The sequence below is a fragment of the Mirounga angustirostris genome, unplaced genomic scaffold, assembly GCF_029215605.1.
Source record: "Mirounga angustirostris isolate CCGP_5_RB_7025 unplaced genomic scaffold, mMirAng1.0.hap1 SCAF_13, whole genome shotgun sequence".
NCBI lineage: Eukaryota > Metazoa > Chordata > Mammalia > Carnivora > Phocidae > Mirounga > Mirounga angustirostris.
Window position 1 is genome coordinate 31,483,025 of NW_026991721.1, and position 18,823 is coordinate 31,501,847.

General features: G+C 38.5%; 2 protein-coding genes across 3 annotated transcripts in view; one reads left to right on the top strand and one right to left on the bottom strand.

Annotated features, from left to right (window-relative positions):
* BBOX1 (gamma-butyrobetaine hydroxylase 1) overlaps positions 1–9,875 on the bottom strand; it is a 51,170-nt gene extending 41,295 nt beyond the window's left edge. Inside the window, exons 1-2 of the mRNA XM_045893993.3 lie at positions 9,657–9,875; positions 8,063–8,177 (exon numbers count right to left, since the gene is read on the bottom strand). Of these exons, the coding sequence (XP_045749949.1) occupies positions 8,063–8,177; positions 9,657–9,875 (334 nt within the window). The remainder of the gene's footprint in view (positions 1–8,062; positions 8,178–9,656) is intronic.
* Positions 1–17,473, top strand: part of CCDC34 (coiled-coil domain containing 34) — a 265,852-nt gene extending 248,379 nt beyond the window's left edge. The window contains exon 12 of one of the 2 annotated variants that reach the window (XR_008507477.2): positions 16,425–17,473. The gene's annotated coding sequence lies outside the window, so the exon portion shown is untranslated. Of the gene's footprint in view, positions 1–5,918; positions 6,333–16,424 lie in introns of those variants that run through there. The other variant, XR_008507475.2, reaches the window with a different exon arrangement.
* Positions 17,474–18,823: the final 1,350 nt, after the last annotated feature.

Below are 18,823 nucleotides of genomic sequence, written 5' to 3' on the forward strand. Positions count from 1 at the left end.
TCTTGCATGAGCACACCATTCTCTTTCAATAGCTTCCCTTTATCTTTGTTACTGAGATTATCTGCTTTTATGTGATCATGAGCTTGTAGCTAGTTTGGGTCAGGGATTTTTTCATTGAAGTATTTAGCTTGTACGTGAAAAATATGTCAGCTGATGGTTGGTATACTCATCTGTAGCAATCCTTAGCTAATAGATAACACAGCCATTTTCCCCAGAGTTTGCTGATCACCCCAGCCTCAGCAAACATTTCTATATCCCTGATTGGAATTAGGTTCATAGTTGACCAGCCCTTTCACTGACTTCCTTAAATTTATTTAAATGAAACTATCTGCCAGGCAGGTGAAATTTTGGTCCAGACTTCAAGCCAGTGTCTGAGCGATTAAAATCCTTTTCATGGCGACAGTTCACCTCCAAGCCACTCTCATGTTTTTAGTCAGGAATAGAACATGATTATTCTCCACGTAAGGGGAACTCAAGCATAAGATATTGTCATGTCACTGTTGTTTATTTCTCCTTCTGTCCTTGCCTGAATACTCTTTGATATGCCTCTGCTCCTATGTTCATCTACGTTCATGGCTGTCTAAATTGGAGGAAAAAGGGAGCAAGTACTTTATCATTTACTCTTCACGTTCCAAAACTGAGAGGCACTGCCTTTTTTTACATATGGAGAAGGTGAGGTTCAGATCATTTATGAAACTAAGTCAAGTTCACAGAGCAGAGAGCCAAAGCCAGCTCTGCTGACTCCAAAGCCTGTTCTCATTCCATAACACAAAGTTGTTTCACAGGTGAAGAGCTTTCTTGACATACCACACTTCACTTTCTCTCCTAAGGTCTGTTTTCTGGGCTTTCTTTCTTATTTGTAGTTTGTAATTTGGCTTAGGGATAATATAAATATAGGGTGGAATTTTTGGCAAAGGGCTTCACTGGGATGTGAGGTGGGCCTTGCAGAATGGATAGGTGAAGTCTGGTCGGATAGAAAGAATGGAATAAGTGATCCAGAAAACAGGCAGGGTTTGGACAAAGTCTACATGTTCGTGGAAGGGGCACCAGGCTGTGGGATGATTAGAAAGCTCCAGTGAAGACTTAGGACTTTATCATGCCACAGTGAGACAGCAGAGCAAAGGGGAAGAAAGATCAAGGTGGGCATCAGGAAGATTACCCTGCAGAGTTGTGCCAGGCGGGTGGGAACAGAGGCCATGTTATTTCAGTAATCTAGATATGAGATGATAAAAAGCTCCAGCTAAGTTGTTGGCAAGAGGGATAACCCATACAATCGTTTTTCCCTATAACCTGTTGAATATCAGTCTTTGGACAAGCAGGCCCTGTGCATAGAAGCCTGACAGCCAGTGGGAGTAAAGGAGAAAGAATTTCACTAATAGAATTCTGCGTTTTTAATTTTAAGTTTAATTTTTTTTGTAAACTGATACACTGTTCAAGAACAGCTCAGGGCTGTTCTCTGGTTATTTATAGTGCTTTCGAGGGAGTGGTGTAAAGATGAAGTGAGTTTATACGTATAGTGCAACAGTGCTTTTCACCCAACCTGACACTACTTAAAGGTAATTAGGTGCTATCTCTATCATACAGATAAAGATTTGGGGGTATAGAAAAATAAGTTGTTCAAAATCGCAGACCTAACAAGGCCTAGGGTCAAGAGCACTCTGATTTTAGTGCTATATTGTTCTTTTGATTAAGAGCAAAGTTGCAGATTGAGAAGAATACAAAATTTTGAGAAAAATAATAAAGTTAGTGAATCCACTGAATGGAGTAGAGCTTAAATTATTTTTTTTTATTTACTAAATTAGAAATTAGGCAAATCAACAGAATGTGTAAATAGCAACATCATTTGTTTTAACCTTTTTTTTCCCCTAAGGGATAGAAACATTGAAAAAAAGTTAATCAATTTTTTTCCATGGGCACATTTGAAACTTTGGGGTTGGAATTTTAAGGAAGAAATTTAAGTATAATGAAGATATCTATTATCCTGGAACTAAAGTTGTGTATTTCAATGGTCTGCCATCTTGAAGAAGCAAAGTGAAATCAGAAGTGAGAAGTAACAGTTTTTAAATCAGTTGTCCTCCATTTTTTTTTTTTTTTTGACTGGTGACTCTCCTGGTGTGTAGGCCCTAGCAAAGATGACAGGTTAAATATATAACTCATGTGTAGGGTTGGTAAAAATGAAGTCAGCATATAAAGCAACCCAATTTTACTTCTTGAAATTGACACCATTTGGAATTTTCTAAATTTATAAATTCAAAATTTACAATCCAGCTGCCTTATGCTATAAAATTCATTCCCAGGCTGAAAGAAAAAGCAAGACTAGTTTGTGAGAAACAAGCTTTTCACTCATTGAAGAAAGCCCATTCTACTTTTATTCTCTTTGGGGGGGAAAAAGAAAAGAAAAGGAAAGGAAAGAAAAGAAAAGAAGAGAAAACAAAAGAAAAGAAAAAAATAAATATACTTTGGCATAATAACAGAAAATTACTTTTCTAAGAGTAAAAAATGTTAGTATATTTTCCTTAGTTTTGGATGTGGTAAATATACTGAGAAAATATGAAAAAGAAACATTCTGCAATAATTCTTCCTTAAGATACATTTGCTTTAGGTTCTCAAAAATATCCTCAGACTTTTTCAAGACTTTTAAAGACACCAGCTTTTCAAGGTCCTGTTTAGCATTAACATTGGATGATGCAACGATACTTTGTTTTATGAAGTTATTAAGAAATCATTTTTTAATTAAAAAATCATTTCTTAAAAAGAATGTAATTAATGTTTCTTATCTAAGAATTCTTACAAGGAATAAAAGAAGATACATCCTTTTTTTTTCTTTTTCTTTCTGTATTTCTGTCATGTATCCAGTTGTAAAATAGACTTCTCTTTAATATTTATCTCTCAGAATGTGGTTATGTGTTTTCTTGCTGGAAGTACGGATGGAGATAAGAAAGCGTGAAAGGAAGCGGATTTTACCTAAAGTTAGAAGTGATCCCAAACTAGGCAGATGAGTGTGGGAACGACCTCCAGGTCAGTGGCATCTGCTGCATAGAAGGCACTGCAGGACTCTTCTCAAGCTGTGAGTCTCCCACCTTGGGCTCACCGACAGGACAAGGGAGGCCCCATCCCATGTAGGGACGTTACACTCTTTAACTATTATGCCCAGGTTTGTCAAGTACAACGCAGACATTGACTAATAAATGACAGGTAATTCAGAAAAAAATAGGCCACATTGGAAGACATCAATATGGCACAGAGGAAAAATGAAGCAAAATACACATTTGTCAACTCACAGACATTGAAGATACCTGTATTCATTTCATCAAAACCCCAAAGACATTTCTCTGGAACTCAGTAGGTCCATTTCAGATAGGATAGGCAAAACAGAACAGAGACTTGCTTCTTAAACATATGAAGACTTGGAGCTAATCTCCCACCTGTGCATCAGAGTGTGAGCCTGGATAATGGCAAGCAAGGGATGTTGACTAGGTCTTTCTTGGGAAGGCATTACATTTGGGTACATGACATGGTGGCTAGATTGTTCTGAGGCAGTGGGTTGTTTTGTTTTTGTTTTTTAAAAAGATTTCTTTATTTATCAGAGAGAAAGAGAGCACATGAGCCAGGGAAGGGGCAGAGGGAGAATCTCCAGCAGACTCCCGACTAAGCAAGGAACCCCACAGCCCCAAGAACACGGCCTGAGCCTGAAATCAAGAGTTGGACACTCAACCGACTAAGCCACCCAGGCTCCCCCGATGCAGCTGTTTTCACAGAGCTGTTCCAAAGCCATAAGGACCTGGCAGCCCTGATCCAGTTGGGGAACTCTGAGGCAGCCTGAAAAAAAATAAGCTCCCAGCCCTTTTTATAATTACCAAGTAATATATGAAGCAAATACCCTCACTCCATCCCTGACTTGCACTGCAGACTCCCACCTCTGGGGGTTCAAGAATGGGTGAAGTGTGGAGCAAGGCTTAGGGACATGGGTGAATTATCAGTTGGAGTTAGACATACTTATTGTGTTCATTATTTGCTAATTAAAAAATAGTGATTTTTGCTTTTTTTGACAAATTTCTGTAAACATAGCCTCTGCACCAGACCAACCCTGTTCTTCGTGCCATAATAAAAATTTTCATTTTCAAGGAAATGCATGACAAGAAAGGGGGAACTCTGCTTCCCTCCCCCCGCCCCCCTGCTATGTGAGAGGCACAGAAATTTTAGAGGGCCCTGACAGTTACATGAGAGTTTTGACTCCCTCTTGTGTCATGTGCTTCTTGAAACAAAAGAGGGGTTTATAGCTATGAAATGATGGGTGGTAATCCAATTAAATAGGCAGGTGAAGATTTGCTCTGCTATATCGAATTGAGGGGAAATGTTCTTTTCTGACTATGCAATGTATTCAATCTCTGGACTGCTGAGAAAAGTGAGTAGACTGCTTCCATGGAAAAAAGATTTTCTTCAAATTACAATCTTTTAAACCTCAGTTTGAAATAACAAATATTATTAAAGTCAGAGAATAGTATACAAATATTGTAGTACCAATTCAAAGAGATAGGAAAATGAACATTCATTCTGACACTGAATGTTAATAAAAAGAACAAATATTTAGGTTCCTATATATAAGATCAAACTATATATGGATTTTTCCCATTTTAGTCCTATCAATTATATTTTGGGAATTTTGCATCTCAAAGTTAAGCACAAAAATGAGAGTATAATCATTCCAATTTGACATGGAAGCTAAAATATAATTACATTAATAAAATTCTTCATATTTCCAATGTTTTATTAGAGTTTCCAATTTTCATTCATATGTTTGGAAACATTTACATACTAGGCTTCAACAGTCAACTTTTAAATTGGTGGAGAATAGAGAACAAGGCCAGCAACCTCCTATCCTACAGGCCAATATTGTTTCTTTGAATTCAAATTCTTCCCCATCATCTCTGCTACTTCCCTAGCTTACGTTCTCAATGCCTCTTGAAGGACTATTTCTAGGCCATGCTACGTTCACCCTCTTCCCTGTCCCACTCCCCACATCAGCCCATCCAATACAGATGACCATTACCAAGAATTTCCAACACAGATCCGATCACTCCAATCTCTTTTGGAAAATAAATACAAACCAAGAACCAAAGGGACCTACTGGGGCAGGGGAGAATGCAACCAGAGAAAGAGGAAGCCAAGAAGATATTCACAAGCTTGTCAGCATTTGAGAAATTATATGCATCTGGTCAAAATCAGAACGATATAACTCTGAAGATGAAAAATGCATTCGAAAGAAAATAAAGCATCCTTCTTAAACTTATAAAGATATTGAACTCATTTCTTTGGTCCTATAGGAAGAGAATCAGCATGGAAAACAAATGGAAGGGAACATACCTGAGCTCTATGTTGAGAAAATGTCCTTGCCACAGGGTTTTGGACTGAGCTCCTTAGTAGGGCATGAAGTCGCTTCATGGTTTGGCCCCTTCTTTCTTCTCTGTTGCCTTAACAATTTTAACTTCACCGGTATTAAACAAATTGCAGTTTCCAAGCCTACCCTCCTATTTTATACATCCATGATTTTCTTCATGCCCTTTCCTCTGTTGAGAATTTCCTCACTATCTTTGCCTAACAAACTGTTTCTTCAAAATCCAGCTCACAGTATCACCTGGCTTCTGAAGATTATTTTCTTGTCTCTTCAGATTCCTTTCTCTTTGTTATAATTAACCTTCTCTGCATGCTTTCATGCACTTAAAATAAAATATTATACTTATTTGTTTTCATGGCTCGGGTCCCCCTCTTAGACATGATAAATGCTCGAGGACAGAATCTGTGTCTTTTTTTAACTTGGTATTTCCTTAGCATTTCTGGCACAAAATAGATGCCCAATATATGTGCAACTGAATAGAAATTTATGAGGGAATGACTATTATCCATGTCTTTCCTTCCAGCTGTGGCTGTCCGTGGACAAGAGTCTTTCTGGCTGATCATCATATGTCTTTTCGAGTTCGACAGCTAGTGTCAAGGGAAGATCAAGGAAAAGTGGTCTGCATCTTGATGCCAGATTTTAAGTTTTTCCTCACTCTAAGGAAAGAGCAGTAAAGGCAACGTGGCCACTGAGGACAAAAAACAAAATCCTTCACAAATGGAACTGAGTTTGTTTGCATGTTCTGGAGTATAAATGTTTGAAAATATGCGACAGGAGGACAATAAGGTGTCAAATTCTGCAGGCAAAAAGCCATAGAAGCAATACTCCAAAAATGGCCTGTTGCTTTCTCCTTTACCCCACCAACTGCACAGCTTGAGAATATATTTTAAAAATCTGATCTTGTTTTAAACCATTAAAGTATTTTCCAGTGTCAAAATAGCAGCCAGGTCTCCTTATATTATTCATGACCGCAGCCTGTCCGTGTGACTGGTTTTTTCCACTACTTAACTGAGTGTAGTATCATTTCCCTTTTGCTACTGCCTGATAGTACTGAGAAATGTAAGCTATAAAACTGCATTCGTCAAGAAATATTAATGGAGGAGGGTGGCTGTATCTTTTTACAATGCTTAAAAGCTTAAGCTGTAATAATAAAAAGTTGGCTTTTGTTCCTGAAGTAATCAAAAGAAGAACTTGAAGGAAATGAAAGCAAAATCCAACAGGATTACAAAATTAGGGCAGAGTTAAGGAAAAATATTTTGAGTACCAGAAGAAATCTAAAATAAATAAAAAATAATAATACATTCGTGAAACAGCTACTTGACCCAGACAATTGCTACTCAGTTATGTAACTGGAGACTCCTTGAAGAATCTAACAGTACACTCTCTGGGGAAGGGCAGGATAAACATCTTCCCCTGGATGCCCATCTGGATTCCACCAGCTAGCTAGGTAAAGAAGAAAGTGGATTCCTGGCAGTTTAGACAGAAAGCACTAGAGCAAAACCTTGTCCGTTGTCAGAATGATGAGACTAAGGACATAGAGGAACCTAGTTCTTGACAACACGGCCTGTGCCTAAACAGGAAGAGGACAATATCATGCCTGTTGATATTGTCAACAGATGTCAACATGATATTGATATCATATCAACAGATATGATATCTGTTGATAACCATAGGACAAAGTGGAGCTGTGTGGTTCAAGCTAATTAATTAGTAACATCTCCATACCCAGGAAACTAGCATTTAAAACCACTTACTATACATGTTTGAGAATTTCAGTTCTGAAAGGAGTAGGTGAAATCTCTATCTTGGTGTGTGACCCAGAATCCTCAGAAGGGGTGTTATAGAATTTAACAAGTCTGGTCCAATATATCTGGTTAACAGTGGAAAAGAAAGTTCAGGGAGACTTGCCTTGTTAATGTGTGTGTAGAAGTCAAAATTCTGGTAAACACATAAGAATCATGGTATTTTTAGAATTTGCTTTTGACCCACATAGTCTTATGATACAAATGTTCAAGTTACACAGAGTCAATAATTAACTTTTTACCTGTATTAAGTATTTCTTTTATTCTGTCTCTCAGCTCAAGAATAGAGTCTTTTTCCACCAAATCCAACTACTGCAGATTTTCTGAACATTTTTGTAGTTACATATTTTCTTGAGACCCATTAATCTCTCTCCACACAAACGTGCTATGCACACACATGCACACATGCACTCACACACACACTCCCCGTGCTCACTCAATGCCGTGTATACCATCCCATGGGGTTCGGGGATCACATAATTTTATTTGTGGATATCAGGTTAGGAATTCCTGCTTTGTTGATTTTGTGTTGTTGTGGCTTTAGATAAAATTAAGAAGTCCGCCTCATTCGCCCTACTCCTTTGCAGTGGTCACTTAGGGAGTATCTGGTGTGCCAGGATTCGTGGTAGATGACAAGGATACAAGTTTGCTGCACTTTTTTCTCTTCCTGGCTCTTTAGAATGCCTAGAACTCCTCTATATTTCCTTTCATCTCTACCCAAATGATCCGTGTTGGTAAATCATTAAACATACCGCATAAATTACAATAAGGTTTTAACCAAAGCACAAGGGTTTGAGTTTGCTTCTCTGAGCAAATTTCTTACCATACAAGTTTTAAAAGACATTGATGACCACGGCAAGGTTACCTGGCAAAAATAACTCTCTTTGGAGTTTTTCTCTGGCCTGCTGTGAAAAGCATCTTTTCTTCAGCCAGTCAGCTTCAAATTCGCTGTAATGCTCATTTGGCCACGTGATACAAACCTTGTAACACAGAAAGCAAATATCATATGTATATTTATATTATGTATATGTATAGTATGCGTCTATGTACTTTGGTTTATTATTGCTTTTTGTTTTGTTTTGTTTTTTAAAGATTTTATTTATTTATTTGATAGAGAGAGACACAGCAAGAGAGGGAATACAAGCAGGGGGAGTGGGAGAGGGAGAAGCAGGCTCCCTGCTGAGCAAGGAGCCCGATGTGGGACTCGATCCCAGGACCCTGGGACCATGACCTGAGCCGAAGGCAGACGCTTAACAACTGAGCCACCCAGGCGCCCATAGTATTGCTCTGTTTTTGAATGTCAATCTAAGATATTCAGGGGATCCAATTAGCCCTTAGTCTTTTATTTTTATTTTATCTTATTTTCACTTATGTACTCACAGGCATAGAATACACTTTTGGAAAACAAGAAAACTGAAGGCCAAGGGGATACATCTGTGGTCTGAGGTCCCTTAAATATCACACAAGAAATAAAAGCTGGCTAGATCGGAAGTTCTTTTCTTGTTCTATGTCCTCTAAACCTGTTGTTTCCAAACTTTCTGTGATGACTTAAATTCAGGTATCACTGGATTTAGTATTCCTTCCAAGAGGATCAGAACTAGGAATGATGATGATGAGACAGATGGTCATCATAATAAGTAACAATGACAGCAGCACTTGGAGTGCATCCTGCGTAACGAGCACAGCAGACATAACTCATCTAGTCCTCATACAAGTCTAGAAAGAAGGTACTGCTGGTATTCATGTTTTTCAAGTGAGGGACGTAAGAGTGAATAACAGTTCTAAGGTCACCACAGCTCTCAAGCCATGAACCCTGGGAGTAAAGTCCTTGAGTCCTGGTGAAGACAAGAAGGGGGGAGAGCCATGACCTCGCTGGTCACACTTGCTCTTCTGATAACTATCCTAGTGAATCTGGAAGAGAGAAACGCAGGCTGGTGGCCGCATCCAGTTTGTAGTTTTGAGAGCTATGTTTTTGGGAATCCTAGAACAAGCCTTGCATTTGACTAAAAATACATTAATCAATACACGTTTCTGAGTGCTCACCACATGCCAGACACCATGTTGAACATTTTACCCATATTATCTCACTGAATCCTCACGTCATCTCTATGAACAAGTTCTATTAGTATCCCTATTTTACAGGTGAGTAAACTGAGGCCCAGAAGCATTCTTTTTATTATAGAAATCACCTGTGTCTTCAAGGCTGTCCACGTACTGAAGGAATAATGAGCAATACTGCAATTTTTCTTCAAAATAGAAGTAATAAAAATAGCAGTAACAATAACAGAAGCTCCCACTCACTGAGCATGCTTACTTTGCACCAAGCCACGAAGCACATGTGCTTCCAGATGTAGCTATACATACGATCAAATGAAAAGTAATTCATTGTGTAAGTTATCGGAGACCAGCCCCTTCATTGAACTTGGGAGAGAAAGGAGAGATCATTGAGAGCGGGTTACCTTTTTTCTGTCAAACGTCAAGCTTTTAATACCGATGTTCACATCAAGAGCTTCGATGAGAAGTTTCCGCGCTTTTGCAGAATCCAGGTAGCAATCGGAGCACGGGCAATTGTCTCTCAGCCATACAGCTGGGTAGAGAGACTCTGAGCCGTCATGCCAGAAGATCTGCATCAAATGAGCCCCATCCAGCACCACTGCATTTTGGATGGCACAGTGCATGTTGCCGGTCCTCGCAGGGAAATCTTGTCAGCTACCTGCTATGACAAATCCTGGTTGAAAGGAATCTCAGGCAGATCAAGTCTGAACTTGACTTCTAAGCCTGTGAACAATCCAAGTGGACTCTGGCTCCTGCCGTTCGCTCGGCTGCCAGAGTTTGAGGTTTGCCTATCAGCACTGGGACCTTTGTTCTGGTGAGAGTATTTCATATGCTGTAAATAGAAACACGGTGACTAAAAGTAAATAAGATAAACATGCTGAATCAGGATCCGGATGAAAAGAATTCTTTGTTTTTTTCCAGAAATTTTAGATAACGAGTTCAGAACCAATGACATGGGCACTTTATAATTATGTTGGCATAAAAGCTCTGAAAGTTTTTTAAGGGAGAAAAATGCTCCACAAATTGAAAGTATCACTAACGATAGCTGTGCTATTTTAACTGACATCCAGCTGCATGTGCCTTTTGGGAAAAAAATGTTTTTATGGCACTAAATTAGTAACTTGTTCTACTGAGGGAAATTTTAATGCAATTTATTTATTTTAAGAGGTACTATAATCCAGTACATTGTGCTATTTCTATTCTATCATTTACTTTTTTACTGATACAATTCATTTTCTAAATGCCGTATAAAAGTTCCCAGGCTCTGCAAGCTTCCCATTCTTGTCTTGCTTGATTTGTTCTCTGGGATTTTCTGTTTATTAAAACAGAAAATAGTTATCTATTAAGAGTGTGCCTCGATATTGTGGTTCATTTAATTTAAACCTTCACTGAGTATTTTCATGAACCTTCACCTTACTTAGGAATAATGAATTCTTTTTATTAAGAAACACACCATGGGCGCCTGGGTGGCTCAGTTGGTTAAGCGACTGCCTTCGGCTCAGGTCATGATCCTGGAGTCCTGGAATCGAGTCCCGCATCGGGCTCCCTGCTCGGTGGGGAGTCTGCTTCTCCCTCTGACCCTCCTCCCTCTCATGCTCTCTGTCTCTCATTCTCTCTCTCAAATAAATAAATAAAATCTTTAAAAAAAAAAGAAACACACCAAATTTTGAGGGCATGAAGTATTTATAAGAAAGGAAATCAAGTGAAAAGAGAAGCACAAGGTATTACAGACTGAACACCTCAGTGTTGATTATGATTCCATTAATGACTACATGGGGGGGGTCTTCTGAAATTGTGTCAATGTTCTAAATCTCACTTTTTTCATGTATAGTTTGCCAGGACTCTAAATTTAGATTGAAGAAATAGAACTTAGCTGGAAACTGTAGAATTTATGTGGAAGAAGTAGAACTTCTTCTTTTTTTTTTTTAGAAGTAGAACTTCTTAACCTGTTCCATGTAATGATTAGCTCATTAACAGAAGGTGACATGTGATGATAGAAACAAGACCTCACTGTCTTGGGATGAAGGGGAGGGACGCACACGTGTGCACGTGCACACATACATATGCGCCCACACACACACACACACACACAGTGACTGCTAAACAAATTCCTTCTGTGAATTAGGCACTGCAGTAGACACTGGAGGGTTCAATGACAAGCAGGACAAAGCAGCTCCCTGTCTTCCTTGAACTTACAGACAGGAAGACTTTATGTACCATTAACATCACTTTCAAAAATACTTTACACTACATTAAAATAAAACAACTTTTAGGTGATTGTTTTACATATACTTCCTCAAATCATTAACTTGGATTATTTAGTGAGGTTATGAAGCCGGGCCAAGACAAGAAAAGATTGCTTTCTCCAGTTAGCTCAACCACACTGAAGTTACCTAATGATAAAAGAGAAACACAGTTCACAGGGCTTCATGGTGATGCCTACTCAGGAACTCTCATCCATTTTTTTTTTCTTAATAATTTATATAGAAACAGGGCAGCACTACTATTTAGAAAAATCATCGGAAATATTATTAGTTCAAACTTGGGTGTTTACCTCATAGATTTCGACTAAGAGGCCCTCAGAAAGTTCAAACATAAGTTTCAATGAGGAATGGTAGAGTGCTTAATTTTCCTGATGGGAGAAGGGGAAGCTGGCAGGTTTTTTCTATGTGTGGTTTCAGAGGACAGTGATGATTCCAGTAAATATAGAATAATCTAACCAGATCCTTAAATAACATGGTACACAAGGGCAAAAAGGAGAACTGTAGTAACTCTTTATCTAAGTCAGGGTTGACACATATTTCCTATAAAAGGGCAGACGGTATATATTTTTGGCTTTCCAGGCTATCTAGAGTCCCTAGCACATATTCTTTTTAATTTTTTAAAAATTTTTGTAAGAATGTAAAAAGTAGTCTTACCTCACAGGCTGGAGAAAGCAGGCTGAAGGCCATACTCAGCCCATAGGCAAGAATTTGCTGTCCTTGACCGAGTGATATAAGGCATGCTTTTATTACAGTGGTAGACAATCATACTTAAATACAGAAAATAGTTCTCTTCATTTCTCCTTATATATAAAGTTAAACCTATTCAAATAATACTAAGCATCTTCTTTTTGCCTGAAATGCTGTATCAGAAAGTTCAGATTTCACCATGAAGCTCCAGAGTTCAAGAAAAAAGTGAGATAATTATGAAAGTAAACAAGAAAATAAGGCAGGGAACAAATAGCACTGAGAGTTGTCTGAGAAGTTCCAGGACACCTGCTTAGAGAGGATGACAGGATGTGATCAATGCTTCTGAATGCATATGAATTCCTTGTTCCTATAGTTAGCCATATGGAGATGTGGATATGTTTACCAGACATGAAGCTATAACAAGTCTTCTTAGTACAAAGCTATGTTTTTTCAGTGGGTGGCAAGCAGATGAGAGATAGAAAAAGTTCTGGTTTCATAGCAAATAAATATCAACATGGATAATGGGGAGTCCACAGGAAAAATAGAAGCAGGAAAAAAAAAATACATGCATGTATCCTAATATGTTTTTCTTGTTATTTATTCGTTTTGGTACTTAACCTGATCTATTTATAAACTGATGGATTATTCACTTGCTAAAATAACTTGCCAAGAATCAAAGGCAAAAGATACCTCAGAATATCAACACACACAAAATAAATATATGTAGCTTTCAAGCTCACCCTCTTTATATTGAGAACATATAGCTACGTGTTGGGGGGGCGGTCGGGGGGAGGGCAGAGAGAGAAGGAAAGGGATAGAATCTCAAGCAGGCTCCACCCCCAGTGCAGAGCCAGATGTGGGGCTCAATCCCACAACCCTGAGATCACGACCTGAGCCAAAATCAAGAGTCAGGACACTTAACCCACTGAGTCACCCAGGTGCCCCAACATAGCTACCATTTAAAATACATTTGACATATTGGCCCTGATCTGATTTCAAAATGGTATAGGATGTATTTATCCCACTGTAATAGTCCTTCAGATAGAATGAACTAAAATCATGTGTCTCCTTCATTCCCTCTCTTCTCTAAATCTACTCCATTTTTCAGCCTATTCTTTATAATATGTGATCTCTTGATTCTGTACCTTTCAGGATGCATGGTTACTTTCCAGTTTTAAATGTCCTTCAAAATGTGAGACTTCAAATTATACAATATAGCACAGATGTAACATTTCTAATATAAGGAAAAGAGAAATTAGTACCTTAATGAGGAAAGAAGTTTTTTAATTTTTAATTTTTTTTTTTACCTTGAGAGTTTGGAAGAATAGTGGTAACTGTTTATAGGATCTTAAGAAAGAATAACTAGTTTGGTTGTACAATAAGAATATTGGTTTTAATTATATTGCTGGTAAGATTACAGTATTAGTAATAACAGTAAAAGTTTACATTTACCAAATGTCTTCTTCATGCCAATCATATACTAAGTGCTTGACATACAATAACTCATGGAATCTTCATCACAACCCAATGAAAAATGTACTGCAATTACCTGAATAAACAGCAGAAGAAAGAGGCTAGGGAATATCAGCATACAGATGGTAGCAGAATCCATCTTAAGGTCTCCAAGGGAGTAAGACAATTAAAAAAATAAATTCTTTTCATTTATTTTTATCATCAAAATTCCATGAGTGTCGGTGTATATTTCAGACTCCACTCATTTTTTTTAAAGGTTTTATTTATTTATTTGACATAGAGAAAGAGCACAAGTAGGCAGAGCAGCAGACAGAGGAAGAGGTAGAAGCAGGCTCTCCGCTGATCAGGGAGCCCAGTGTGGGGCTTGATCCCAGAACTCTGGGATTCTGACCCGAGTCCAAGGCAGACTCTTAACCGACTGAGCCACCCAGGCGTCCCTCCACTCATTTTCTATAATGGGTTCATTAATGGGTTTGAAAAGGTTTTGGTTGAAAGGATTTTTATAAAACTTGAAACTTGATACATTGATTCTAAGTGAACACATTTTTTCCACTATAATACACATTGTCCCTCTACTTAAAGATGGCACTGTGCCCATATCCCACTTACTGTTAAAGTGATCACCCCTTATAGACATCTGTACCAGCCAACAACAATTACATTCCAACCTGCCATCCGAAGCTTTCCATTTCTCTCTCTTTTCTTTTTTTCTTTCTTTTTTCTATCTAACATGTTTAAACTGGAAAGGAAAAACCACACTTCCAGATATAGGGGAACCTGACTCTTCCCCCCCCCTCCCCCCAAGCCTGCAGCCTGCTTGGCCGAATGGAGATCCTGGGGAGGGTATTTCAAGAGAGGAGGTGCTTTCGGGACCAGAGGCTGATGGGAGCTGCCCGAGGCACCGGGAGAATGTGGAAGAACTGGAAAGACTTGGCTGAAGTTAAATTGTTTGGGTATCTATGAAGGAGCTTGTCAGGTCATTTCTATTCTTCACAATCCCTTTCTCAGTTTATGACAAAATGTGATTGGTAATCCAAACAAAAACAGAGAGAAATGGGAATATGGTTTCCCTCTTTAACTCATCTTGTTTTACTTAAAGCTCTATTGGGGCAAATGTGAGGAACATTCAAAAAGAAAGGAAGATCAAGGATCATCAGCATTTCAAGGCAAATTCTTTCTGCAAGTTTGTAGGCTTGTACATAAGTGTGATTTGTTGAAATCCGTTTTTCCATTTAGCCCATGTGACCTGTTAAAATTGAGCCCTGTTGAAGCATCATAGACTTGTAGCTATTAGATAAACTGTTTCTTTGAAGAAGAGAAAAAAAGAGAAAAAGAAAAAAGTAGTATTCCTAGCTCTCTCTATATAGCTTCTCTATATATTATATATAATAAATATATATCTCTATGTATTATATATCTTTTATATATAATATATAATAAATAAATAAATATATATTCATAGATATATGAATATATTTTACCAGTAGGTCCTCTTTGCTAAATTAAAGGGCACCTATAAAACAAAAATGTTTATTTATTTTAGGACTTAATTATTATTTGACTTCTTACAATTATAATTTGGTTTATGAAATATCAGATTGGTTTGGGTGGGAGGGAGTAGATTTGCTTATCCTGGAAAACAAATCTTGGATTAAGGGGATTTCAATCTGATAGGACAGATTTCTTTTAATTTAATCCCATCACTTAGGGGGGTGGTGTGTGTATATTCCTCCCTAACTGACTCACCATATTTTTCCCCTTCAGAGTTATGGAAGTTTATTTGGGACTCTTGTTTGGCACAACTAAATGGTCTGTTTTAGAGATTATTCTACTTCAGCAATGGGTGTGGTTTTGTCTTTTTAAAAATTTTATAAATTCAGGTTCTTTCAGCTGGTTTTCTCTAGCACTGTTTAGAAACTCAAGAAAGTAGCTCTGAAAGTTATTTCATGCATTGATCTTGGAAATAAAAGAATTTAGAACTAGAACTCTCAGAGCCTGAAAGAAACAACTCATGATATCACTGGGCTCAGTGCCCTCATCTGATATGCAAGGATAATGGAAGCTCAGAGATGCTGGGTGTGATTTGTCCAAGCCCGCAATGCTGGCTGGTGGGAGAGGTACTCCAAACCTAGGTTTGCCAGTGCACTGTGCACATAAAAAGTAAACATTTCCTAGTTCTAATAAAAGAGAGTGCAAAATTTCCTCAAACACTAATTAATTATACTAATTTGTACAATGGGTTTTGGATAGTATTCTCAGGAAGTTGATGTAGAAGCTCCACAGTTACTATACATAAAATTTAAATCGATGGAAATTAATAATATACATCAGAGAAGGCTGATTCATCTACTAGATTACTGACCCCTAAAACAAAAGGCTATAATTTTTGACTGTTTTTTTTTTTTTTTTTTTGTAAGAGAAGGAAAGAACAGAGTGGACTCATGTTATCAAATGTCAGTATCTGTTAATTTCCATCTTCTCTTCCTTAGGTTAAGTCATCAGACCTGCTATGATCAGATATCAGGATTCGCTAGTGTGTCTGTCCTCCTGCTTCTAGGTGGTAGGATCAGAAAATGATCACAATGCAAGAAACATGCAAATTGTATGGGAATGTGTGTGTGTGGTGTATGTATAAAATCATTTATTTAGCACTTACTATGTTCTGGCCCTCTGCTAATGCTTTTGATTATATTAATTATTGAATTCTCCAGAAACACTGGGTTCAGTGCTATCACTTCTATTTTACAGGTGACCTTGAGTTTGGACAGGTGAAGTAACTGACTTGAAAGCAGAGGAAATAGGAACCCCACCACTACACCAAACTACATCATGGAGAACCTGTGGCTGAATAATTTCCCAGGCAATAATTTTAATTTACCAAAAATGTACTATTAAAATAGTAGCCAAATCTCAAGTTTGTTGGTCATTAGTTGACCTCACCATCCGACATTTCATCACTGGAAGAAGAGGACAGGAAGTTTTCCAGACATTACACCATAAAGGCTTAGGAAGTATTACTATTCTTTTATATATCAACCTTTAAATCATAAAACTCAACTCATTTCCATTTGGTAAGGTAAAGGTTGACCAGACTGTATTTGAGTGTCCGAACGTTAGTATCATTTGAATACATGCACACTCCACTCATTACACCTGCTACTTAAGGGCCTTCAACTTAGAGTCTGTGGTTTTTAATTTTTTTTATCTTGATTTAGTAAGTGGCTGAGCTACTTAATAATTCATGAATATACTCCTGTGGATAATGAATTCTATAAAGCCATTAGAAAAAACAGTCTCCATTCTCTTGAGTAGGTTTACCATTCTGCCTGCTACCTTGTTTAAAGTATCAAATTTTGTGTAAACACTTCCTTCCTAAATTATAAACAAGAAAAAAATTTTTTTTTTTAAGATTTTATTTATTTATTTGAGAGAGAGAGAATGAGAGAGAGCACATGAGAGGGGGGAGGGGCAGAGGAGAAGCAGACTCCCTGCCGAACAGGGAGCCCGATGCGGGACTCGATCCTGGGACTCCAGGATCATGACCTGAGCCGAAGGCAGTCGCTTAACCAACTGAGCCACCCAGGCGCCCCTAAACAAGAAAAATTTTTATAAAAAGCTTCACTCTGGTAGAATTACCACATTCAGATTGAAACTCCTATATCAAAGTATAATGTAATTATACTTTACATATTATATATATATTATATACATAATACATTATACCATACATGTAATGCAGCATACTGGGTCTATATTTTAAGATTTCTGAATCATTGAACCAGGACATATATTTGTTATGAGAAATCCTATGTTTTATAATAAAATCAATTCAAAATATCTGTCATGTCTCTTCTTGAGCTACATTTGGGGAACAACTGAAAGCACACACAAAGGTCAGTCTTAATTGACCAGTATTCTAGAGAAGCATGTTCCATTAGTTTTTGGACTTAACAAAGGGCCAAGGTATAATATGCAGTCCCTGTCTTTGGGCTGGCTGTGGATTATTCAGTGACTGTTTCCAAATCTAGCCAGAACCCTCCCTTTTCCACCACCCAGTCTGCTTTTGAGACAGTATTCTCTCTGTCCCCTCTGTAGGTTTTCTGGATCAGCGTAGGGACTGTAAAGTAACTTGACTACTAGACTAAGCCAAACATAATTGGGAAAGGAAAGCTGCCAAGAAGCAATCAGATCCACTGCATTCCAAAATCAAGCCATTCCAAATGCCTGATGGACCATCCCCTTCGCAGCCCACATGGCTGTGAGACATATGTGCCTGGATTTCCAATTAGATGTCCGCCCCCCCCACCCCCCATCCACAGACCTGAAGCTCTTCAAATAAGGCAAAGTTGAGCTCAGTCCTACCTGTTCTCAGATGTGCTTTAGGCGCCAAACCATGCAAAATTTACCAAGGAAAGAAAACAGTCAGCTTTGATCCTCAACGTCCTTTGGGGCGGGAGCCTTCTGGTAACTGGCACATCCCAGTTGATCTGCCCGCAGTTTCCTACATCTGACATGTGATGTAGCACTATTACTTGGGAGCCTTTCTTTCTGCTCCTGGCAGCTCCACAGAAGCCCTGCCCCCAAACACAGCTGAGGTTTGCCAATGAGGAAGGATGTCCCAATCTGAAGGTGTAGCAACTCCTGAAGGGAACTTGGAGGTAGAAAGAGAAAGAGAGAGAGAGGTGGTGGGGAGGGAGAGAGAGACAGGGAAGAATGGAAGGACAGAAGGAAGGGAAAGGAAAAGGAAAGAGTTTTTATGGCATGGAGGAGAAACAGAAAGAGAAAAGACTTGATATCATATTAGTGCCTGAAGCCACAAAACCCCAGGGCTCAGTGCAAAGCATTGCCTTAGTTCAGTCTTTCCTGGTAGAAGGAAGAGCAGTTCTCACCTGTCTGTTCTTCTGACCCTGAGTCAGCAGCAGCAACGGAAGCCAGTGAAGGAGACTTCTGTCTCACCTGTTCACAGTGACAGTCCTTTTACTGTCAAACTCACTTGGAGAAAAGACATTGAGATGCGCAGTTCACAGGGAGGAGCCACCAGCTCCCACCTCAGCAGAGGTGAGGTGGTATTTGCTTGCCCATAGAATATTCCAATTGAGCCTTTCTGAAGGGAGCTTGACTCTTTCTGGGGCTGGGAGGAAGGTTGG